Below are 26,500 nucleotides of genomic sequence, written 5' to 3'. Positions count from 1 at the left end.
AGAGCAGCACCACCCAAACGTGAGGCTTAAATACGAGCAAAGGGAACCATGTTTTAAGCTAACTGCCAATCAGGAAAGCATACAATAAGAATTCCACCAGCAGTCCCCAACTCAAACAAGTTAGATCAGCGCACTTCTGCCACAAGGGTGCAGGAAACCACCTTATTAATGTATGATTTGGTGCTAAAGTGTAACAAGACCATATAAACTACCTACAACAGCTGTACAAGTAACAGATACAATGTAATACCATGCAGTTAACTACTAAAAGCAGCAGCAGACAGTGCAATTTTTGAAACTGTTGAAGTACAGTCACAGTATATAAGAGAAGTTCGTAAAAGTACTTAAAGCCTTTTTGTGTCTTTCCCAGCTCATATAGACCAGGTAAACACCTACTGCCACTAAATAAATAATCCCAGTCCTCCTAATTTAAAAGTACAGTAAAGGAATGTCATGAGTAAAATGCTACCACAAACAAACGGATATAACAGTGTACTTTAAACAGTTTATAAAAGTGTGATTATTCAATAAAAGACTTCACTTTGTATAAATGAGCCAAGAGCCACACAATTGTATAGAATTTGTAATGGCACTAAAAGCAAAATAAGCTGATTAATAAGCCCTCCAGCCAATAAACTATATGCAGAAATCTCAAGTGTTTCCTCAACCTAAACAGACCAGGCACGAGATGAAAAATCCACTGACCTTTTGATGTAAAAGCAAGTGTTTGTTAGAGTGTAAAAGTACACTGCTTTATCCAACAGCTAGCTAATTAATGAATTCAGATCAAGTAAATCAGTAGAATACACAGAGAGAGGAAAAATGCACTTTTTCAATATGCACACAAGGAAATACAAATAAATCAATATATCAACAACAGTGTAGAAAGGGAAGAGCTTATTTATTTTTTATTTATTCATGTTTTTAACATTTTTTGATTGGGAACGTCTGACTAGGACAGAGCCTATTTTCAGTGGAAGCCCAGGGTGACACATGTCTTTGGAATGTGGGAGGATACCGGAGCACTCGGAAGAAACTCCTGTGAATGCAGGGAGGACATGCAGACTCCACACAGAAGGCACACAGAAGGCAGTCCAGCCGAGAATCGAACCAGAGAACCTCTTGCTGTGAGGCAACGTTAACCACTGCATTACTGTGCAGCTCAGTTTACAGTAGGGGTGGGCAGTTTAAAATCACCAGGTTTAAAAAGCAGATCAACAAAGGGGAGGGTGAGTGGGAAAATTTATACAATATTTTTCAAATTTTCATTTTTTTATTTTTACCTTTTCCCTAATTGAATACATTTTACTGGGTTTATGTAAAAAATAATCCTTGATCCTCAGAATCAGATTTTCTACTGGCTAGAACTTCAAAAAAACAATTAATGTCAATCTTTTTCCTGACATGTCTTTCCTGCATGCACACTCTGCCTTTGCATTATTCACATCCCTATTCTTTGTTCTTCTTCTACAGTTTCTACTTAACCTTGTTCACCCTGTCTTCAAGTCTTTCGTTGTCATTCCTTATTTATGTTTTCTTCCCTTTCCCCTTATTTTTCATTATTTACTGTTTGCTCTTGACAATCCACCCAAAACTGCCCCTTTTTTACGTGACCTGCATTCAGGCACACACCTTCTTGGTGTATGTCCTTTCTCCCCACACTGTTACATTGTACCTTCTCACATTCATTAATTAAATGGGAAAAACTCCCTACAAAACTAACATTATTTAGGCCAGCCAGCATATCTTAATGTCCCTTTATAACCAGTCACAAAAATAACACTTTGCAAATGTTTCAACATGTTTTTTTTTTCACATTTCAAAACAGCTTCCAATCTCTACCCTCCATTCCATATGTTTCTCTCATCTCTAACTTTCATAGTATTATCAGCAGTTTCCCACAGATTTTCCATGCATTTTTGACATAGTCTTTTTTGGTTCATCAGTTCTAAACTGCAAAGTAGCATTTTTTAACCTGTAAGTTACGACCAGAAAACAAATAATTGCTCCAGGGATAAAGATCAATTTGTTTTATTTTTGTTTCAGAGTTCCAGAAATTTCTTCAGTCCATCAGTTTCAAATGTTAAGACATAAAAATGTATTTTCCAATATGTATAAAAGTCCAAATGTCATGAGCTTTGAACCCCAGAGCAAATACCAAATTTGTTTCATATGTAATATCTGTCTGTTACAGTGTCATTTCTTATTCATATTCTCACATTCGGTCTTTTCTTTTTAAAAGCAGTTTTACTTGCATTTCCCTGCTACTCTCCCCTTTTGCCTGCTGCTACTGCTGCATTTTAGTTACCGCATTATCTGCAGCCACAAAAACAAGCACCTTCTCTGTTTGTTGCTAGTTTCCTCTTATACTTTCTGTCACTGCTGCATGCATTTTTACCACTGCATTCTCTGCTGCCACATCACATGGTTCCTTCTCCACATTACCTCTGCCCTCTCATCCTGAGAAACTGCAGAATTATCACCTGGATCATCCTGCGGGAGTATTTTTAACAGTACATCATCTGCAAGCCCTCCTGATTCCAGTTCTGTTATCTGCACCACTTCAACAGACTCACTTAATTCCTTCTCCATGGAAACAGCTAAATGCTACTCATTTGTAAGGTCTGCCACACAGGAATCTTTGTTTATACTCTGAAGCTCCAGATGAAACAAGTATGTCTCAAAATTCTCATTTTCCACCTCCAAACTCTCCGTAGCTTTTCTCTCCTCCATGGTGCTGCTTCCCTTAGGCTTCCTCCTTGTTGCTGTAGCAGCCCTCCGGCACCATCTAGCAGCTCATAAGAGAGAATAGGGTAAGTTCCTTGATGCCCTGGAAAAATTTCCCCTAGTAGTATGAATACCATCTTTGGTCTCCCCTGAAAAGAGGAACTACTGTAGTGAGACTGACCTACTCAACAAAGGATAAAAAAATATGTTTCTGTGTGCTTTTTGCCTCCCTGTCTGCCAGCCGTCGACCCTACCCACATGTTTGTTCCCTTGTACTAGGGAAGTACTCATTATACTGTGAAGTGAGCTGTCCAGAGGCGGGGTCTATATTATATAATCGCATGCGAACAATGTCGAACGCTGTAATGAGCAAAAATGCCGGAACTCCAAGTTCCGTTATTGAGATTTTAGTACATTGAAGAGTGGGATAGTTGCCCTTTCCTCACTGTAGTGCAATCTCAGAGTTGGAATATATATTTAGCGGGGGGTGGGAACAGCCTCCCCCACAATAAGGATTTTGAATTTCTGTATTTTCGCTCATTAGAGCATTTGACATTGTTCGCATGCGATTATATAATACAGACCCCTCAGAGGAGACCATCTTTCAGGCAGTCATGAGGGTTGTATTGTGTCCACTCATGTGCCTGGTAGGATGTGATGACCATGCCCTGGCCCAGCAATCAAGGAGCCTCAGTCCTCACCACTAACACCAGGGAGGTTGTCTCCTAGAAGAGGAAAGGATAACTAATACACACAGTAAAGTACAATTTCCCTTAAGTGCACACCGAGATCACAGTCAGTCCAGGGCTGGCTGCTCCCTTGCTCACCAGGTCCCCAATAAGACTCACCACTGGCACAGCTATAGGATCCAGGTCTCAGCCTAACTGGGCAAGCTAGAACCTCCAGTTCCCTCTCTGTCCAACCAGCGCTTTGTGTCCCTGCCCAAGTAGCTGACACAACACACACACACTTTCAGATAAGTATTTATGCAACTTCACAGACACTCCTGGGAAAGGCTGACACAGATTCTCCAGCTGTGCACCTATATCCAGACTATACAGTAGTAATTACTGCCACCACCCAGCTAATAATATCAGCTACTAAAAGGCCCTTAAAAGGGTGTCCAGTTATTACTGTGCAATATTAATATCCAATGGTAATATGACTATACAGTCTAAAGCTTATCAGAGGGGCTTAGACAGTAAACTCTATAAATATATAATGTAGTTTACTCTAGAGTTTATCTCTACACAAAGCAGCCACAGGTAGAAGGTTTTAAAAATATTTAATAATAAATAATTAAAACACAAGACAAATCTACTACACCACAGAGATATCCAATAGTTCACAGATCACACAGAAACTTAAAATAATGCAGTAGGACAGGTCTGGTTTCAAAGAAAAATACCTAATTAATCTTTACTAGCTTTAACTATTCCTACAAGATATCACAGTGCTAAAAACTTACATGTGAGCATAAGCAGAGTGCTGATAAGTTAGATGTCCAGATCAAAATGCTCCAGGTCTCTTGTGAGAAATAGTATTTAAACATTACTAACAAACATCTCTAAGGCCCTCCCAAAATTACATCATTTTTGACACTTAGGTTTTCCCAGTATTCATATTGCATCATCTTAACACCTGGTCTGAGTTCTCAGGCCACAAATTGCATTATTTAGCAATCTAACCCCTCCTCAGAAACTTACAATGATACAAGACATTTCACATGTATATTCTAACAGAAAATAAAGCACCTTCCACATCTAAATTCTGGTCATAAACTTTAGCCTTAAAACAATGGGCACGAAATCTTTATCCAGCCGCCCTCGGGCCAAATTCTAACATGAAAGGATATAACATGCTTCACTGGGCCAGTAGAGTGCAATGTTGTCACATATTTTGCAGTTCCACATTTCACAGTGTTTTCTTACATTTAAAAACACAAACCTGTATTTTACATTTATTTATACATTTGATAGAATTATATATTAAATTCTTTTTGACTAGGCTGGCAGCCTTCGACCATCTCTCCCCAGTCGTCACATAGGATATGACCAATAAGGATATTTCTGTGTTAGTCCCTAACCCTGACTCTGGTGGAGACTTAACCACCTGTATGGGTGTAAAGACTACCAGCACAAAGAAGGGCTACTGTTAGTGGTGTGGGTAGCCACAGCCCATGTCTGTCCCAGGACCATCACCTGTTTCAGTGCTGTTGAGCCTTCACCCCTTAGCACTGGAGCAACACAAGAGGTAGTCCAGAAGCCACAACAAAACCCCAGATGTGTCATCTAGAGCCACTCCTTTCCCATCTTGCCCTTCCTTTCCAGCACCAGACTCTGGTCATCTGGGTCGCAGTCAAGGCTTTATCCCTTTGCACCACAGAGCTGGAGTGTGATGCCTTGCATAGTTTGGCAGGAATACCTAACTTCTGGGTTTCCAACACAGAAAAATAAATCCACAGATAGAAACAAACTCATTCTGGTTGCAAAGTTCCTTTAGTTAAAAAAAAAATCCCAAGGGTCTAACAAAGCAAGGAAATGCTAGCAAATATCAGCCACCCACATATAGCAAATAATCCACAAATACTCTACATCAGTACTGGCAACCCACAAAAGTCCCCAACTCACAGATGGAAAATACAACTGCAAGGAAGCACCAAGAGTGAACAAATGACATTTCCAACAGGCTGGGATAACACATAGCATGATGGGCAGATTATACAGTGGCCGATGGTTTTAAAATAAATGAGGAATACGTGTTTTGCTACAACAGGATGAAACTACCTACCAAGGCGATGACCTCTGTAAGGAAGTAGCCAAATGAAGTGTTTCTCCTTTTAAGGCTACAACCTTCTAATTAAGGGCATAGAGTATATGTATTGAACCTCACTGAAAGGGTACCTCTCCTGTTAGCAACCTCAAAAATGGGGTTACATATCATTTTTGGGTTACGTTTGTGTTTTACATCAGTGGATGTGAATTTAAAGCAGTTTACTGAAATATGAGCCTGTGAATTAAGTTTCAGGGAACATATTCCCCTCAAATGTCTTATCTCTTTGAAAAAAGCCAAATAAGTTGAAAACATTTTTTTTTATGCAGGGGGCTTTGTCTTGCTTCAGCACACAGCTGTGTCATTATTTATTTGTTTATTTATTTTATATTTGTTGACCAGGTTAGTCCGACTGAGCTGAGTGACCCATTTTCAGTGGATACCCAGGGAGAAAAGCTCCACAGTGAAATACAATTTTTATACAGAACCAATTAGATAATAATCATTATTACTCAATACATGCATACAATGTGAGTATAGTTTTACACTAGTAGTTGGTAAAGAGGCTGGGACAAAAGTAAAACATTATACCAATAGAAATTAATGCATAACTGATAAACAGCAATGTTACAAAAATAATTTGTTGTCATTTTGGCATGTATAGGTTCAGTAGAGGAGAAAGATAGGAGCGGAGTTGAGAGGAAGAATGATGCCTAATGGAGGTTGAAAGGCTAAGATAAGATTGAAGGTTTAGATAATAGCTCAAGGAAAGGGGGCTAGTGAGATTATACAGGAAGACAGTGTTCGTGAGAGGGGAGGAGGTGATAGGAGTCTTAGATGCATGGGAAAGTAGTTTAAGGAGGATGAGTGCAGTGGCAAGACCAATGAGTTTTTAGGTATTCTGTCATGGCTGTTTTGAATTGTTTAGGGTGTTTAAGGGCTCTAATTTCTAAGGGAAGTTTGTTCCAGATAAGGCAGGGTTGTAGCTGTAGAGGTTGCAACCAGTTTTGGTCTTGGGTTTATAAATTTGAAGCAGGTCTTGGTCAGAGCTGCATAGTGACCTAGTCGGGGAATATTTAGAGATAAAAAATAAAATAATAGGAGTAAGGCTAGTACAGAAAGAGTGCTGGTATAGAATTGAGTGAATTATCTGTTGTTGAGAGAGGAGGAGCTGGTGGGGTAGTTCTAGCCAGTCTAATTGTCTTAGGGAAAGACAGTGGTGAGACTTATAAGTATGGTGTGCAGCAAATCTAGCCACCTTGTTGTAGGCTGTTTTGAGTTTAGCTAAGAGTGAGGAGTTCAAATTAGTAAGAATGTGACTGCTGTACAATAGGCTGGGAAGAATGTATGCATGAGAAAGAGTTATTTTTGCATTGCTGGTTAAGAACTTTTTGTTTCAGTAAAGGAGTCCAAGTTTTTGGTGTGTCTTTTTAAAACAGCTAAACAATTGTAAATCAAACTTAAGTTGGTCATCAATTGTAACTCCTAGGAGTTTTGTGCTGGATTTGACAGTGATAGATGTGTTATTGAGAGAAAGTATGGTAAAAGTAGTTTTGAGATTAGTGAGGTTTTTGGGAAGAAAGAGTAAAAGTTAAGTTTTCTTAGGATTGAGAATTAGTTTGTTGTCACAGAGCCAGGATCCTACAGAGTTAAAAGATGCGTGGGTGGCAGAGTTGAGGTTGAAGGGAATGTCTGCAATGGTAATGACTGTAGAGTCATCCGCATATTGTATATTGAATGACTGGGGACAAGAGGTATTTAGTAAATTAGTGAAAATATTAAAGAGTAGTGGGCCAAGGATAGATCCTTGGGCTGCGGACTCCAATTTTCACTGAGAGGGGAAGGGATAGAGCAGAGAGCCAATTGACAGATTGCAGACAATCAGAGAGATAGCTAGAAAACCAGCTAATAGTAGAAGAAAAAAAACTAAGGTTTGATAGTTTGGCCAGAAGAAGAGGATATGAGATCATATCAAAGGCCTTGGAGAGATCCAGGAATAGGCAGGAGACCAGTTTATTGTTATCAGGAGCAAGAGAGAGAATATTTATGAAAGTTATTAATGCCATTGTGATACTATGTTTAGGGTGAAAGACATGGTGGGTAGGTGTGAGTAGGTTTTCCTGACATAAGTATTGCATAACTTGTTTGTGGATACATTTTTCCAATATTTTTGAGAGAGGAGACAAGATTGCGATTGGTCTGAAATCAGTGATGTCGGTGGAGTTACCTCCTTTATGTATGGGTAAGGTATAGAATTTTTTTCCATAAGGAGGGGACATAAGATTTGGAGATGGAGCAATTTATTAAAATAGATACCGGGAAAGCAAGGGGTTCTGCTGGTACTCTGCAGAAAATAGGGGGGTACAGTGTCAGCTGAAGTAGAGCAGGGTTTAAGTTTTGAGAGTAAAGATTTTATATAGTTAATAAGTCCTGTTTTAAGGGTAAAAGAGTTAGAGGGATTTGGTGAAGAAGTAGAATTGGATAAGTTGTTAGCTTTATTAGTAGAGAGGAAGGAGTTGATCATATTAGATATAGATTCAATAAAGTGGGTGTTGAATACGTCAGCTGTTTCTTCAGGCGTGTTGTTTGAGCAGGGGTTAGGGGAGGAAGAGTTTCCAGGATGTAAAATGTGATTTATAGAGTTTCAGAATTTTTGGGGGTCTGACCTTTGGGCAGAGGTAAGGTTGGTATAGAAGTCCTTTTTGTCTTTGTAGATATGTTTTTTGACCTGGTTTCTGAGTTCTTTATAGTTTTGTAAATGAATGGGGAGCTTGTTTTTTATCCATAGTTTCCACATCCTGTCTCTGTTTTTCATTAGAGTATGGGTAAGATTTGTTAACCAAGGAGATATATTTGATTTGATCCTGACTGTGTGGAGCAAGAGAGTTTAGGACGTAAAGAAAGATACAGTTGAATGAATGGACAGCTTCGTTGAGGGGAAGAGAGGTTAGATGTGACCAGTTTATTCTGGAGAGATGGTCTTTGAATGTCTCTGGGCAGAAGGTGGAAAGTTTGCAGGAGGTTATGTATATGTGGGGCCTAGTAAAGTGTGGAGTATATCTGAAGACTCTTAAAGGGGAGTGATAGCTAAGAGAGTCAGGTAAGGTCTAAGGTTTATGGTATTTGTGGGGGTGGGAGACTAAAATCCAATCTAGGAGAGAGCTAGGGAAATGGGATTTGTTGTCATGAGTGGGTGTAGAGATTTTTTTGTACAAAGCTGTGTAAGTTGATGACTGAAGTAGTGTTGGGTGCCTGAAGTGTAAGCCAGTTAATATTAACATCTCCAAGAAGGATGGTTTCATTTTGAGTGTTTTGAGTGATGTGGGAGAGAATATTTTTCAGGATGGTAATGTTGTCTCCGGGGGAAATATAGATAACTACAATGGTAATAGTGGTGTAACTGTTTAATTTAAAGTTGGCCATCAGGAGTTCAGCTGGTGAGAAGGATGGGGTTGGTTTGTTTGGGCTAGACGGAGTGAGATGGTCAGAATAGACAATGGCCGCTCCACCACCTTTTATCTTTTGTGTATAGAGTCTAAGGATGTTATATACAGGTGGGAGGATATCACTGTCTTGGTTGTGTGGTTTCACCCAAGTTTCAGTTAGGGTGATTATATCATAGGTGTAATTGGCCATCCAGGCATGGCATTGGCTAACTTTGTTAAGAACACTTCTAAGATTCAGAGAGTAGAAGGGTACCTGTTTTTTTAAAGGAGTGTAGCTGGTAGGGTTTAGGGTGTTAATATTATCGATTGGAGGGGGGGGCAGGGACCAGGGATAGGATGAATATCACTTGATAGAAGTAGAAATCTTTGGAGGAGGAATTGTTTGATTAGGAGGTGCTTTATTTTTTCATCTAATGATTTTAGGGAGGGGAGTGTTTAGAGCAAAGATGGATGAGCATATTGGGAAGTATTGCAGGGGTTGTATGGAAGAATTGACATTTGTATTAGCTGGGTAGAAATGTGGTGGTGTTAGATGCGAGTGATAGGATGTGAGTGTGTAGAGAAGAAGGAGTAGGGGAGGTAACAAGAGAAAGGTTTGGTTTTTGAAAGGCATAATGGGAGGAGAAGTAGTAGATAAGAGGGAGGTGGAGGTTAAGATTAAAGTGAGGGTGTGAGAGAGAAAGATGGGGGAAAGCAAACGGATTTGATGTAGCAAGAGTCTAAGTCAGATGTAAGATAGGTGTGGGAGTGGCTGGGAGGGAGGAGTATCTGGGAAAGAGGAAGGGGTGGGGTTTGCAAGTGGGTTAAGTATAAAGGAAATGATATAGGGGTGGCTGGGGAGCAAAGTGAGCCTGAGTGTAGCGAGGACGAATGGAGCAGGGCTACACCCAGGTCAAAGTACTACGTTAGAATGAAAAATAAAATCTGTTAGATTCAGAAACTAGCTTTGTTGGTAGTTTTTCTTTTTTAGAAAGGTGGGCTGCATGGAAATAATTATGTTTGACAGATTTTACTTTCAATACAAATGAGATAAGATGGGGTATTCAAAAAACAGCATAATGGTACTGAGCAATAATAAATATCTTGATGAAATTAGTGCATTGTGGCCAAAATGTGGATTAGGCATACATAAATTCTGGAATAAAGCAGTTATACTGGACATATAATGAAACTTGGCAGCTACAATAGTAGCAGTAATCACACTTCTAGAATGACTACACTATGAACAGTTACATGAGCCATGGGAAAGCCCCAGAAAGGTAGTGTACCCACTCTGTGCATGTGTGGTCACACATGCTTTAACACACCCCATAGCTGCAACACAGTTGCTGCCGGCAGACCATACATGAGCACAGCACCAAAGTGCAAAGGTCATTTTATCATAAATGGAATAGACAGAGGGAGAGACTGCACAGCAGAATTGAGGCAAAGTGAGTAGAGAAACGCATAGGACAACAGGAAGTAAAGACAGGTGTGGGGGAAGAAGGGTATACTTTTCTTTGGATACAGATGGCCATTATTTTGAAAAAGAAGAGTAGAAGGGGATGATAACAAGGTGAAAGTGTCGGTACAATTAAGTGTATGAGGACAGTAGCAGGGTCAGGTAAGCAAAATGCAGACAAAGACTAGCAGGGGAGGTAATTGGGTGAAGTTTCAATTAATAATGTCTCATACGGTGCAATAGAGGAGAGATGAGGACAGACAGAAGGCAGACAGCTGGGGTTTGAGGGGGGGCTTGAACTACAAACAGTGAAGGGATGTGACATAAAAGGATGCAGAATGCAATGAAGGGAGATAGGGAGGGGTGAGAAGGACATGCCAGACCACTTCAGAAGGGAATCCATCTGGATGTTATTCACTTCCTTGGCTGAATTCATGGGTGGGTGCTTCCTCTGCGGGTCCAAAGGGCAGGCAGGTGTATGACTCACATTCAGCCACTGGTGTACCTTGGTCATCATCAACTGCCTCAATTCCTTCCAGTTGATTCAGAAGGGCACCTCAGCACCATTGTAAGATGAGGTCCTTTGTTTCTCCCTTCCAAGTGGCCATGGAGATCAACAGCAAGCCCTTAAGGTTGCTTTCCATAGAGTGAACCTTGTCATCCAGCAGAGCCGCAGTCCTTGGGAATGTGAAACTATGAGCCTGTAACTGTCTTGTAGCTCTCTGGGGTGCTTCTACTTCTCTCCACCCTGTTGGGAATTGATGACTCTTCCACTGGAATATATTCATTCTACTTGCATCTACTGAAGAGATTCATTGGAAGGTCCATCAGAACACCAGCCAACTGTTTAAATGTCAGGAAGTATAGACCATCTGGCCCTTCACCTTGTTCTCTACTAGGTCTCTAGGCCTTTATTTTTTTTAATTTGTTCCATTCTCCACCTTTCTCTGGCTTATCACTGCTCTCCTCACCCAAACTGCTTTATCTCTCTCGCAAACAACATTGGAATGCATTCATTTAGAATCCCTGCCTGTTATTTGGCCTTTCTCTCTCTCGCAAACAACATTGGGATGCATTCATTTAGAATCCCTGCCTGTTATTTGGCCTTTCTCTCTCTCGCAAACAACATTGGAATGCATTCATTTAGAATCCCTGCCTGTTATTTGGCCTTTCTCTCTCTCGCAAACAACATTGGAATGCATTCATTTAGAATCCCTGCCTGTTATTTGGCCTTTCTCTCTCTAAACAACATTGGAATGCATTCATTTAGAATCCCTGCCTGTTATTTGGCCTTTCTCTCTCTCGCAAACAACATTGGAATGCATTCATTTACAATCCCTGCCTGTTATTTGGCCTTTCTCTCTCTCGCAAACAACATTGGAATGCATTCATTTAGAATCCCTGCCTGTTATTTGGCCTTTCTCTCTCTCGCAAACAACATTGGAATGCATTCATTTAGAATCCCTGCCTGTTATTTGTCCTTTCTCTCTCTCGCAAACAACATTGGAATGCATTCATTTAGAATCCCTGCCTGTTATTTGTCCTTTCTCTCTCTCACAAACAACATTGGAATGCATTCATTTAGAATCCCTGCCTGTTATTTGTCCTTTCTCTCTCTCACAAACAACATTGGAATGCATTCATTTAGAATCCCTGCCTGTTATTTGGCCTTTCTCTCTCGCAAACAACCCTGGAATGCATTCATTTAGAATCCCTGCCTGCTATTTGGCCTTTTTGTCTCTCGCAAACAACATTGGAATACATTCATTTAGAATCCCTGCCTGTTATCTGGCCTTTCTCTCTCTCTCACAAACAACATCGGAATGCATGCATTTAGAATCCCTGCCTGTTATTTGGCCTTTCTCTGTCTCGCAAACAACATTGGAATGCATGCATTTAGAATCCCTGCCTGTTATTTGGCCTTTCTCTTTCTCACAAACAACATTGGAATGCATTCATTTAGAATCCCTGCCTGTTATTTGGCCTTTTTCTGTCTTGCAAACAACATTGGAATGCATTCATTTAGAATCCCTGCCTGTTATTTGGCCTTTCTCTCTCTCGCAAACAACATTGGAATGCATGCATTTAGAATCCCTGCCTGTTATTTGGCCTTTCTCTGTCTCGCAAACAACATTGGAATGCAATCATTTAGAATCCCTGCCTGTTATTTGGCCTTTCTCTTTCTCACAAACAACATTGGAATGCATTCATTTAGAATCCCTGCCTGTTATTTGGCCTTTCTCTTTCTCACAAACAACATTGGAATGCAATCATTTAGAATCCCTGCCTGTTATTTGGCCTTTCTCTCTCTCGCAAACAACATTGGAATGCATGCATTTAGAATCCCTGCCTGTTATTTGGCCTTTCTCTGTCTCGCAAACAACATTGGAATGCAATCATTTAGAATCCCTGCCTGTTATTTGGCCTTTCTCTTTCTCACAAACAACATTGGAATGCATTCATTTAGAATCCCTGCCTGTTATTTGGCCTTTTTCTGTCTTGCAAACAACATTGGAATGCATTCATTTAGAATCCCTGCCTGTTATTTGGCCTTTCTCTCTCAATCGCAAACAACATTGGAATGCATTCATTTAGAATCCCTGCCTGTTATTTGGCCTTTCTGTCTCTCGCAAACAACATTGGGATGCATTCATTTAGAATCCCTGCCTGCTATTTGGCCTTTCTCTCTCTCACAAACAACATTGGAATGCATTCATTTAGAATCCCTGCCTGTTATTTGGCCTTTTTCTGTCTTGCAAACAACATTGGAATGCATTCATTTAGAATCCCTGTCTATTATTTGGCCTTTCTTTCTCTTGCAAACAACATTGGAATGCATTCATTTAGAATCCCTGCCTGTTATTTGGCCTTTCTCTCAATCGCAAACAACATTGGAATGCATTCATTTAGAATCCCTGCCTGTTATTTGGCCTTTCTTTCTCTTGCAAACAACATTGGAATGCATTCATTTAGAATCCCTGCCTGTTATTTGGCCTTTCTCTCTCAATCGCAAACAACATTGGAATGCATTCATTTAGAATCCCTGCCTGTTATTTGGCCTTTCTCTGTCTCGCAAACAACATTGGAATGCATTCATTTAGAATCCCTGCCTGTTATTTGGCCTTTCTCTCTCTCGCAAACAACATTGGAATGCATTCATTCAGAATCTCTTCCTGTTATTTGGTCTTTCTCTCTCTCGCAAACAACATTAGAATGCATTCATTTAGAATCCCTGCCTGTTATTTGGCCTTTCTCTGTCTCGCAAACAACATTGGAATGCATTCATTTAGAATCCCCGCCTGTTATTTGGCCTTTCTGTCTCTCGCAAACAACATTGGAATGCATTCATTTAGAATCCCTGCCTGTTGTTTGGCCTTTCTCTCTCTCGCAAACAACATTGGGATGCATTCATTTAGAATCCCTGCCTGTTATTTGGCCTTTCTCTCTCGCAAACAACCCTGGAATGCATTCATTTAGAATCCCTGCCTGTTATTTGGCCTTTCTTTCTCTTGCAAACAACATTGGAATGCATTCATTTAGAATCCCTGCCTGTTATTTGGCCTTTCTCTCTCTCGCAAACAACATTGGGATGCATTCATTTAGAATCCCTGCCTGTTATTTGGCCTTTTTCTCTCTCAATCGCAAACAACATTGGAATGCATTCATTTAGAATCCCTGCCTGTTATCTGGCCTTTCTCTCTCTCTCGCAAACAACATTGGGATGCATTCATTTAGAATCCCTGCCTGTTATTTGGCCTTTTTCTCTCTCGCAAACAACATTGGAATGCATTCATTCAGAATCTCTTCCTGTTATTTGGTCTTTCTCTCTCTCGCAAACAACATTAGAATGCATTCATTTAGAATCCCTGACTGTTATTTGGCCTTTCTGTCTCTCGCAAACAACATTGGAATGCATTCATTTAGAATCCCTGCCTGTTATTTGGCCTTTCTGTCTCTCGCAAACAACATTGGGATGCATTCATTTAGAATCCCTGCCTGTTATTTGGCCTTTCTCTCTCTCGCAAACAACATTGGAATGCATTCATTCAGAATCTCTTCCTGTTATTTGGTCTTTCTCTCTCTCGCAAACAACATTAGAATGCATTCATTTAGAATCCCTGACTGTTATTTGGCCTTTCTGTCTCTCGCAAACAACATTGGAATGCATTCATTTAGAATCCCTGCCTGTTATTTGGCCTTTCTGTCTCTCGCAAACAACATTGGAATGCATTCATTTAGAATGCCTGCCTGTTATTTGGCCTTTCTGTCTCTCGCAAACAACATTGGAATGCATTCATTTAGAATCCCTGCCTGTTGTTTGGCCTTTCTCTCTCTCGCAAACAACATTGGGATGCATTCATTTAGAATCCCTGCCTGTTATTTGTCCTTTCTCTCTCGCAAACAACCCTGGAATGCATTCATTTAGAATCCCTGCCTGTTATTTGGCCTTTCTCTCTCTCGCAAACAACATTGGGATGCATTCATTTAGAATCCCTGCCTGTTATTTGGCCTTTTTCTCTCTCAATCGCAAACAACATTGGAATGCATTCATTTAGAATCCCTGCCTGTTATCTGGCCTTTCTCTCTCAATCGCAAACAACATTGGAATGCATTCATTCAGAATCTCTTCCTGTTATTTGGTCTTTCTCTCTCTCGCAAACAACATTAGAATGCATTCATTTAGAATCCCTGCCTGTTATTTGGCCTTTCTCTGTCTCTCGCAAACAACATTGGAATGCATTCATTTAGAATCCCTGCCTGTTATTTGGCCTTTCTGTCTCTCACAAACAACATTGGAATGCATTCATTTAGAATCCCTGCCTGTTGTTTGGCCTTTCTCTCTCTCGCAAACAACCCTGGAATGCATTCATTTAGAATCCCTGCCTGTTATTTGGCCTTTTTCTCTCTCAATCGCAAACAACATTGGAATGCATTCATTTAGAATCCCTGCCTGTTATCTGGCCTTTCTCTCTCTCTCGCAAACAACATTGGGATGCATTCATTTAGAATCCCTACCTGTTATTTGGCCTTTGTGTATATTCTTTGTCTTCGTTGATTAATTCATTTCCTTCCCAGCTTTCTGCAGTCCCCCATCAAGTGTCTAAATCTTCTTTCTGTCTTCTGCCCCATTCCAGTTATACCTTTGCCCTTATGGCATCTCTTGCCAGTCCCTTTTTGACCTTCTTGTAAATTCTCGTATGTTAGGTGTCTTTCTTGTTCCATTTTTTTAGGCCCTTTCTTTGTCCTTCAGTGCAGATTTAATCCCTGTCCAGCCACTCTGTCCTGTTCATTCTTTTGGCCTTTCCTGCCCTGGCTGGCTGTTTCATCACCCCCTGTATACTCCCTTTAGCTCCTCTATACTCTGATGGTGTAGAAGATGCCCATACCTGAGGTACAGGTCATTGTCTTCCTATATCCCATCCTCCACCCCAGTGTCATATTACGTTTACGTTTCTTTACCCTCCACCCCAGTGTCATATTACTTTGATGTTACTTTACTCTGCTACCCCAGTGTTGTATTACCTTTATGTTTCTTTACCCTCCACCCCAGTGTCGTATTACTTTTGTTTCTTTACCTTTCTACCCCAGCGTCATATTACCTTTATGTTTTTTTACTCTCCACCACAGTCGTATTACTTTCATGTTACTTTAACCTGCTACCCCAGTGTTGTATTACCTTTATGTTTCTTTACTCTCCACCCCAGTGTCGTATTACCTTTGTTTCTTTACCCTGATACCCCAGTGTTATATTACCTTTATGTTTTTTTACCCTCCACCACAGTCGTATTACTTTTGTTTCTTTACCCTGCTACCCCAGTGTCGTATTACCTTTATGTTTTTTTACTCTCCACCACAGTCGTATTACTTTCGTGTTACTTTACCCTCCACCCCAGTGTCGTATTACCTTTGTTTCTTTACCCTCCACCCCAGTGTCGCATTACTTTTATGTTTCTTCACCTTGCTCCTTGCACCAAAATCTGTACTGGTTGTAAGGAACATAAGTTATATGTCAGTCTGCTGAACAGATGGAAAATTCATTGTACAAATTTAACAAAAACATTTGGTCTTCAAAGTGAGTAGACAACAAAGCATATATCTAATTAAGGACTCGAGTAAGCAGCTTAACTGGGGAAGCCCCACAGTTTTTTATATAGCTTTTATTGCCAACTCATTAATTGTATGTTTTTCCAGTTGCACCGTCTTTCAGTAAGTTTCTTATCTCTGTGTTTTTCTCCAGTTCTTTTATGACCATATCAAAGTACATTTTATTTTTGACTATATCTTACATGTGATATTGCCACAATTAATTAAAACATTTCTGACAAAAAACAGTTTGGTATTGCAAGCATCTTGAAATAGTATTACAGTATATACATATTTACAAGCACTTGTATTTTAATACCCAACTCCATACCTTAACCAGTCATCTCTCAGTGATCGGTCTTGATCTTTCTGGAATTGCTGACTTTTGGCTCCACTAAGACTTTGAGAAGATGCACGTTTCCTGGCTTCCTGCTGCTGATAGCCAGCTGCTTGGCCCACTTCATCCCCTCCTTATTCTTTCCAATGATCCTTTCCAGCTCATTTCTGCTTGACTGAAGCATGACACACGAGTACAGCTAACCTTTGGTGACCTGTGTACTCACACCTTGGCTGCGCTGGCTAGCATTAACCTTTGCACTGTCTTCACTCCAACTAAGATTCTTCTGTTTCCCTTCCCACATACTTTGTCTCCTTGTGATCCAAGCTTCCCTCTGCCTTCTGTTGGATGACTCTTCTGCCATTTTTCCCTTTCCTAACAATTATTTGTTGTACTTTCCCTTATCTAGGCTAGATCTGTGTCCCGTCATCTTGTCCCTCCCCTTTTCACTGTATGCTCTTCCTGTGCATATTTCCTGTTTACATTTCCTGCTACCTCAAATGCTTACCAAAGACTTTGCTATAGTCTGTCTGTACAGATTCTTCTCAAGGGCAGTATTTAAAGTCTGTGCAGCTTCTGAGGTCCTTTACCCATGAGTCACTACTCTAAAGTCAGAGTATTCTTCCTTTAAGGGCATTGCACCAAGATTCTCCAGGCTTTTGATTATCTAAGAATTTATCTTAGCATGAGCCTTTAATTCAATCCCAACTTGGACTGGTGATGAACTAGCGTCCACTGCCAGTATGGAGCATTTCCAGCTAAAACAAGTAATTTGGGTCTGTGGCCACAGAAGTAATTTGACCAAGGGTCTTCCTTATAATAGTTGGAATGTAGACCTTTACTGTGAGATTCTGCCTCCACTGATAACCTCTGCAATCTAAAATGGCTGAATATTTTTTTTAGCTGCCAGAAGGTGTATTGTTTTGTACATGGGAGGATTGACTGATAGCCCAATTAGGAGTGTTCAGGCAGTGTTGTGTGCACATTATAACACAATGTATTCTCATTACCCTTATTTTATGTTTTAGTTGTAAATGCTCTGTATTGTTTTGTAGTAATGCTTCCGCCTTTATATCTGAAAGAACATTTAGAGTGAACTTTGGCTGTAGATGAACGTCACTGTTGAAGTGACACCCCGACCCCTTATGGTGTGGATGGATGAAGGGATGATTTTTCTTATCTCATTAAAGATGATTTAAAAAGTTATTACTTGGGATGTATACCTACCTCTTTCAGGGGGAGGTTCATTTTAAGAAGACTAGCAGCCCATCTTATTCTGTAATACATTTGAATCTTTTACATCTGTCCTAATCATTTCATCCAAACCCAGTGAAATAAAGGTGACTAGACTTACTTCAGCGTCACTGAGAGAGAAGTTAGTTTTGCAACTAGTGCTAGTTAAGAAACTCATGCACATTGCTCCAGAATTTCCAGGCAAAGCTAACCAATAATCAAAGAAAAATTATATAAATATGTATTTTTTATCCAAAGTGGATAACCGATGCACTGGGTCATCTACTTGTGAACTCCAGAAAGGTTCAACAATGTTGTCTAATCTGTTCAGTTGGTCTTCTTGAAAGCACCAGAGAGAAGTTTTTCTAATACTGTGTTGCTCTACATGTAACGTAGATTTGTTTGTTTTTGTTTATTGCCATTGTTTATTCCTTTTGTTTATGGTTCATGATTGTAATTATATACAGGTGGTATCCTGCCAGTAGCCCTATGTTGTCTACTTAGACAGTTAACAAATAAATAAAATAAATAAATTGTCTTATTCCATCCATCCATCATCAACCCCTTTTACCATTTTGCACATGGGGTTGGGGTGTCACTTCAAAAGTGACAATCATCTCGAGCCAAGGTTTACACCACCAAGTTCCAGCGATACTTTATTTGTACCACAAACTCGCACACACACTCTCACCTGTGGCCAATCCACCTACTGCATGTCTTTGGAATGTGGGAGGAAACCTGAACACCAGAGGAAACCCACTTGACCACAGGAAGGACATGCAAACTCCACACAGAAGGTATCCCAGCCGAGAATCGAACCGGAAAACCTCTTGCTGTGAGGTGACAATGCTAACCACTGCACCACAGCGGCCACCCCCACCACTACTGCCACCCCATAAAATGTCTTATTATTCATTTATATTCAGATGTCCTCTTTGGTACCACATTTCCTGGTTTAATGCGTGTAATTTCATTTGTCATTGTTTCTGACTTTGATCGCAACTGAAAGGTTTTCATATCACTCCATTTTACTGGTAAAATACAGAGACAATTAAATAATTACTACAGACAGAACTGAACATTTATAAGTTTCATTGTCTAGAAGGTAATGCATATAGTCACATGCACACATGAACACAAACATACAAGTACATATACACAAATAATGTGCATAGAGAGAAAACTAAAATATTCAGCAGGTGGACTTATATAAATTGGTATAAAATGTTCATGTTAACCACGAATAAGGGGGCATAGTAACAGAATATAGAAATAGCTTTAAAAACTGTAAAGACAGTGAATTATTATCCACATTTCCTGATAAAATACTACATTTTTGTGGTGTATTTATGTCTTCATGTACCTGCTGTTTAAGAGTAAGTCATTGCTAGTGTAGAGTATACAATTCCTGGAATAATCTTTTAACCATGCATTTGATTGTTTTAATTTGCAGGATATAACATCCCAGCAGAACGTCTTTATTTATTGATTAAAAAAGACAGGACAGTTCCATCTTCTGAGCCAGAAGGAGAAATTATGTTGCAGAAAAATGAACTTCCAGATGGCAACACTGGCAGTAAGTGCAACTGCATAAAATTAATTGTTTAGTTTCCCACTTTTGTTTAAGAGAAAATTAAAAAGTTGTAGGTGATAGGTGATGAAATGTTTCCACAAGAGAATGGTGCATCCGTCCCACAGAATGCTGAAGGCACTACAACTTTAATCAAGCAGAGGAGCCAGATAAATAAGGGATCTCTGAAAAATGCTTAGTTTGACAAACATTTAAAGGCCGCTGGTTGCTTTTCCTTTTATCCCTTTTGAACTGTTTCTCTTCTGAGACCAGGATAAGTGTGGTCAGCAGGAATGGCAGCTGCTGAAACAGCACTCGTGGCTAGGGAAGGACGAACAGCAGGTGAATGGCAACCAGGACTAAAGAAAAGACAGTCGCAAGGATCTGAAGGGATGCTGAGGTGAGAAACTCATCAACACTGCAGAACATAGCATGCAGCTGAAGGCTACAAGTTCAGTAGCGCCGCAAAACATGACGTGGCACTGAAGGATGTGGATGAGCAGAACTGTACAATACAGTGTGGTACTGAAGGCTGGGGGTGAGCAGTACTACAGAAGGTGGTGTGGTACTGAAGGCTGGGGGTGAGCAGTACTACAGAAGGTGGTGTGGTACTGAAGGGTGGGGATGAGCAGTACTACAGAACATGGTGTGGTACTGAAGGCTGGAGGTAAGCAGTACTGCAGACCCTGCTGTGGTACTGAAGGCTGGGGGTGAGCAGACCTGCACAACATGGTGTGGTACTTAAGGGTGGGGGTGAGCAGTACTACAGAATATGATGTGGTACTGAAGGGTGGGGGTGAGCAGTACTACAGAACATGGTGTGGTACTGAAGGCTGGGGGTGAGCAATACTATAGAACATGGTGTGGTACTGAAGGCTGGGGGTGAGCAGTACTACAGAAGGTGGTGTGGTACTGAAGGGTGGGGATGAGCAGTACTACAGAACATGGCGTGGTACTGAAGGCTGGAGGTAAGCAGTACTACAGACCCTGGTGTGGTACTGAAGGCTGGCAGTGAGCAGAACTGCACAACATGGTGTGGTACTGAAGGGTGGGGGTGAGCAGTACTACAGAACATGATGTGGTACTGAAGGGTGGGGGTGAGCAGTACTACAGAACATGGTGTGGTACTGAAGGCTGGGGATGAGCAGAACTGCACAACATGGTGTGGTACTGAAGGGTGGGGGTGAGCAGTACTACAGAACATGATGTGGTACTGAAGGGTGGGGGTGAGCAGTACTACAGAACATGGTGTGGTACTGAAGGCTGGGGATGAGCAGTACTACAGAACATGGTGTGGTACTGAAGGCTGGGGGTGAGCAGAACTGCACAACATGGTGTGGTACTGAAGGCTGGGGAGAGCAGTACTGCAAAACATGGTGTGGTACCAAAAGGTAGGGGTGAGCAGTACTAAAGAACATGGTGTGGTGCTGAAGGCTGGAGATGAGCAGAACTGCAAAACATGGTGCGGTACTGAAGGCTCTGGGTGAGTAGTACTGCAGAACATGGTGTGGTACTGAAAGAAGGGGTGAGCAGTACTATAGAACATGTTGTGGTACTGAAGGGTGGGGGTAAGCAGTACTACAGACCTTGGTGTGGTACTGAAGTCTGGGGGTGAGCAGTACTACAGACCCTGGTGTGGTACTGAAGGCTGGGGGATGAGCAGTACTACAGAACATGGTGTGGTACTGAAGGCTGGGGTGAGCAGTACTACAGAACATGGTGTGGTACTGAATGCTGGGGATGAGCAGTACTACAGAACATGGTGTGGTACTGAAGGCTGGGGTGAGCAGTACTGCAGAACATGGTGTGGATCTGAAGGTTAGGGGTGAGCAGTACTACAGAACATGGTGTGGTACTGAAGGCTGAGCAGTACTACAGAACATGGTGTGGTACTGAAGGCTGGGGGTGAGCAGTACTACAGAACATGGTGTGATACTGAAGGCTGTGGGTGAGCAGTACTGCAGAACATGGTGTGGTACTGAAGGCTGGGGGTGTGCAGAACTGCAGAACATGGTGTGGTACTGAAGGCAGGAGATGGACACTACTGGACAGTGTGATGTGATACTGGAAGGCTGGGAGATTAGAAGATAAAAAGGGCTGTAATAGGAACACCACGACCCCGGTGTGACTGCAAGTTAGTAAACATGACTGATCTGTCAATCTGTAGGGCTGCTAGAGGTCCTTTATTTCAGTCCTGCTGTTGCACAGCATTGAGTAGGTAAGAAATGTGAGGACTTCCCTGATCTCATTGCATTTTGTGGTTCTACTAATAGAAGCAGTATATTTGAGTGCAGGAAGGGTGCTTGTGCATGTCATTAGGAAATTAATGTGCATTGTTCTGTATGGTAAGATGTTGCTAGTACTGCAAAAAGAGTAGCACATGTGTGGAAAGGAAAGAAACATTAAAGTGCAGAAAAAAGTTTGGTTTAGCTTGAGAAAATTAATAACTTACTCTTGATACAAAATGGTAGATTTTTTTCTTATTGCAAAAGTAACTAGTGTTTGATGTTTCCAGTTTGAGTTACAAGTGTTATTTAAGAGGAGTTGAAGCCAGATTAATTTGGTATAAGTACCAGAAGTAACCAGTCTGATGCCTTACTTTACGGTAGGGACAAGTAACCTTTCTCAGCAGTGCTTGTGGCTCTGCAGACTAACAGATGTGCAGTTTTGTAATGTACGTCCAACATAACATTAAGTGTGATGGCTGGGATGTAAGTATGAATTAGTTATAAGGGGGAGGGCAGTTAAACCAGGAGCCAGTATTTTCAGAATGTTGGACAGAGTGTAGAAAGCCAGCTAGTGGTGAGGTTTCAGACTAAGTATCATGGACCCAAGAGAGGGTATTGATAATTTCAGAGAGTATGGTGTCTGCACTTTTGATGAAACTGAATGAATTGTAAATAGCTCACATTCAGTCTGTGTGAGTCAGCTTGATGTTTTCTGGCAATACTGCAGAGGACTATGTTATTCATCCTTAGCACAGAAAAGTGAATGCTCTCAAATTCAAATACCAAAGCAATGTGATAAAGTCTGTCATTTGTTCTCTACACTTTGTTTTTTAGTAATGTAAAAGTTCAGTAAATGTAGCCTATGTTTAATAAAATGGTTATTCAGGTGAAAAATGAAGAAACAGGAAACCGTAACTGAGTTGGGCCTTCGCTGAGAGCACCTTCATTGTTGTTCAATTCATCTTTCGGTGTAGCCATGTTTGTCTTCTTTTCCCTTTTCCCTTTCCTGAACTACTTGCGTGTAGGTCACATTACAGCATCCTTGACCAGTTCTCACAGATTGTATGTGTGTCATTGCTGTGTCCATCTTCTTATGATCTGCAGTCAGTGTAAACTACAGTAGCACAATCGGCTTTGGCTTATGTCACCTTCTCCCGGACATCTCTAACTCACTCGGTGTTTGTTTGGATGACATCCAGGATTCTTTTCCTTCAGATATAATTCTATAGCAGTTTGTACACCCCCGTTATGGTCAAATAATTAAACCAACTGCCACTCCTTTCTGTCCTGGTTCTTGTAGTCGGCCATTTTGTTCCTGTCAAATTTAGATCCCTCCATGACCATGGCCTTCCTCACCATATGTATTCCCTTATTCTGTCCTGCAAGTCATCATACTCTTCCCTTTGTGTCTCAGTTCTGTCATTCCCCCTCCCAGTACTTTAATCACCAGGCTACTCTTCCCTTTGTGTCTCAGTCCCCCTTCCTGTACTTTAATCACCGGGTTACTCTTCCCTTTGTGTCTCAGTCCCCCTCCCTGTACTTTAATCACCAGGCTGATTAGGTTCTGACCCTGTTCACTCATACACTGTCTTCATGGAGCATTGCTCCTCCTCCTCTTTGACCTCACGTTCTGTGCCTTCTTTGTATGTAGATCACTACTTCATCTCCATTCCACATTCATGTAATTCCTGAATGACCTGTGTACAGGTGACTATCTCCTAGCTGCTGTTTGTCAAACATCCAGCCTTCCCTTTTGTACCTCCGATGTCAGCTCATCTTCCAGTACAGACTTTTCACTTTATAGTAATACTGCTAGGTCATGTTCTGAGGTACCCTTATTTTATCTGACCTTGATTTTCCCTTTTCCCTTTTTGTTTTTCCTACTACCTCAATACCCAGCTGTCTTCTGCATCTGTCACATCCTATGTCTTTCCATCTGGCTTCCATTTTACTTCAGAGGAGCCTTTCTTCATCATTTTTGCTGGTTTCTTTCCTCATATGCTGCAGCTGGTCACGTCACCATCCCGGTTTCTGTCATCTTTGTCCAGTTTCTTTCTCTTTCACTCTTTTGTCATTCTCGTCCTCAGTGGTTTTAATTAATGTGCCTTTACTACTTTGGTACGACACTTTGCATTGTACTCTGTTTATTTTGGATACTCCTGTGAACAACTCATGCTCAGTACATTGGATATGATAAAAGTACTAAATAATCTTTTCCAAGCTGTTAATACATCAGAAGTATCCTCTGTACTTCACTAGATTTTTTTAGTTGTAATATGCCATGACTTTCAAGAGACTTAAACTGTGGGGTCAGAAGTGCTTCACTGGAAGCTCTACGGTTAGACTTCCAGTCTAGCTTTGTTTTGTAGCGGAGTACCATTGTTACTTTCTCCCTCCCTACAGTTGACCATCAGCTGCCACCAGCTCCTGTCTGTCTTTACACGGTCAACCCGACCCACTTTAGCCTCCCCAGGACTCAACCCAACCCACATCCACAGTGATGTGACATCATATTGCTGCTGGGGAGTGTGTCTGAGCTCTGCAGTCACTGCAGTAGGTGGTGCACGAGTGATTCTGCACATGTGCAACCTCCTCACCAGGTAATATACTGCCGTTGGGGAGTGTGTCTGAGCTCTGCTGTCACTGCAGTAGGTGGTGCACGAGTGATCTTACTCGTGTGCGACCTTCTCACCAGGTAATATACTGCTGTTGGGGAGTGTGTCTGCAGTAGGTGGTGCATGAGTGATTCTGCTCGTGAGCAGCCTCCTCACGAGGTAATATACTGCTGCTGGGGAGTGTGTCTGAGCTCTGCTGTCACTGCAATGGGATCATAGGATCATGATCATAGAAAGTAGGTGTTACTGCTCAACACTAGGTGTGTAAACAAGAAACTCCATTCCCTAGAAGCTCTCTTTGTCCTAGAGAATGCTGATGTCTGTGCGGTCTCTGAGACATGTTTTAAAGCCATGGAGAGCACACCTACAGTGCAAGGTTATAATGCCTTCCACACATTTAGACCAGCTACTTCACAGGCAGGGACTAAAGATGGAGACGTCTCTGTTTACATCAAAAATAAATATGCTTCAAGGCTGGTCAAACAGGACAATGCACTTGAGCTACTCCATGTTCAAATCACCATAGGTAAAATACAATGCCACTTCCTTGCAAGCTATAGGTCCCCCTCTATGACCCAGGAAACCCATACAATGTATTTAAACTTATTAGAAACACTAACCATCCAACCCAATACCATATTCATGGGTGAATTTAATTACTCCACTATTAACTGGGAATCCTATATGACACCAAAAGCACAGGCACAGAGATTCCTGGATTTTGCAAACACACAAACTCCCTGGACCAGATAGTCAGTACACCAACCAGGGTTGCAACCATACTGGATCTGGTCCTTACTAATATGGGGGACTGCTGCACACCCCCTACTGTAATGCCTTCCCTGGAAGGTTAGACCACAAAATGGTCTCCTTTGAAGTAAAAATAAAACCTGGACCCCCAGCTAAATCTGGAATATTCAGGAACTATTCTGTTGCCAACCTCCTGCTATTAGGTGAGAACCTGGCAAAATTTCAAGCCCCCATAAACCATGTGAACACTTCTGCCTATGCAGAACTGTTCACAGAAACCCTGTACAAGCATATTAATAGCTGCATAGAGGCAGCTGTACCCACCAGGAAGAAATACAGAACTAACTCAAAAAACAAGCCACCCTGGTAGAATTACAAAATCAGTTGGTTATATAACAGGAGGAAGAAAATCATGGCAAAAATTAGGAGGTGCAGCACCTAGCAGGATAAAGGCATTCTCATCAAACTAAACAAACAACTCAGAGAACAAATAAAATCTACCAGAGCCAAATTTGAGATAAGTTTAGCCTCCCAGGCCAAGAACAACCACAAAGCATTCTTTAGCTATGTCTGCAGCCTCAAAGGCAGTACACAATTGTGTGCAGAGCTCATTGTAAATGGAGCCACCTATATTGAGCCAGACGATATAGCAAACCTCCTGGCTGATCAGTTCAGCTGCAACTTTACTCCTCACTCCCCTTCAACCTTCCCTCAGGAAATATCATCAAATATAACTCCCCCTACTATCACTAGGGAATGGGTCCTTAATGCTCTCTCTAAGACCAAGAACTCTGCATCAATGGGCCCAGACATTATCCCAGGATGCTTTTTAAATAGCATGAAACATGATCTATCAGGGCTTCTGGAATTACTGTTTAACTGTAGCCTCCAAACAGGCTTTGTGCCTCCTGAATGGAGAAAAGCAACAGTCATCCCTCTGCACAAAGGTGGGCCATCTACAGATCCTGGAAACTACAGACCCATAAGTTTCACTAGTCTTATATGTAAAGCCATGTTAAGAATTATCATGGAGATGATCAACAGAGATATAGTAAACCTCCAGACACTGGACCCAACCCAGTTTGGTTTTGTCAAAGACAGATTGTGTCTACTCAACCTGGTTGACTCCTTTGAGAAGGTCACCAAAGGAATGGATTAGGGCAAAATCCTCATGGCCTACCTTGATCTGGCCAAGGCATTTGCACAATACCCCACTTGAGCATTGTTGACGAACTCAACAGGTTGGGTACAAAGCCATATGTCACCCGGTGGATAGCCAACTGGCTCACAGACAGAA

General features: G+C 41.3%; 1 protein-coding gene across 1 annotated transcript in view; it reads left to right on the top strand.

Annotated features, from left to right (window-relative positions):
- Positions 1–26,500, top strand: part of LOC122798695 (zinc finger protein 271-like) — a 250,508-nt gene that overhangs the window by 161,753 nt on the left and 62,255 nt on the right. The window contains exon 3 of the mRNA XM_044067791.1: positions 19,494–19,616. Within this exon, the coding sequence (XP_043923726.1) occupies positions 19,494–19,616 (123 nt within the window). The remainder of the gene's footprint in view (positions 1–19,493; positions 19,617–26,500) is intronic.

The sequence above is a fragment of the Protopterus annectens genome, chromosome 3.part1 (genome assembly GCF_019279795.1).
Source record: "Protopterus annectens isolate FY-2018-M chromosome 3.part1, PAN1.0, whole genome shotgun sequence".
Lineage (NCBI taxonomy): Eukaryota > Metazoa > Chordata > Ceratodontiformes > Protopteridae > Protopterus > Protopterus annectens.
This window is presented reverse-complemented; position numbering and strand designations above follow the sequence as displayed.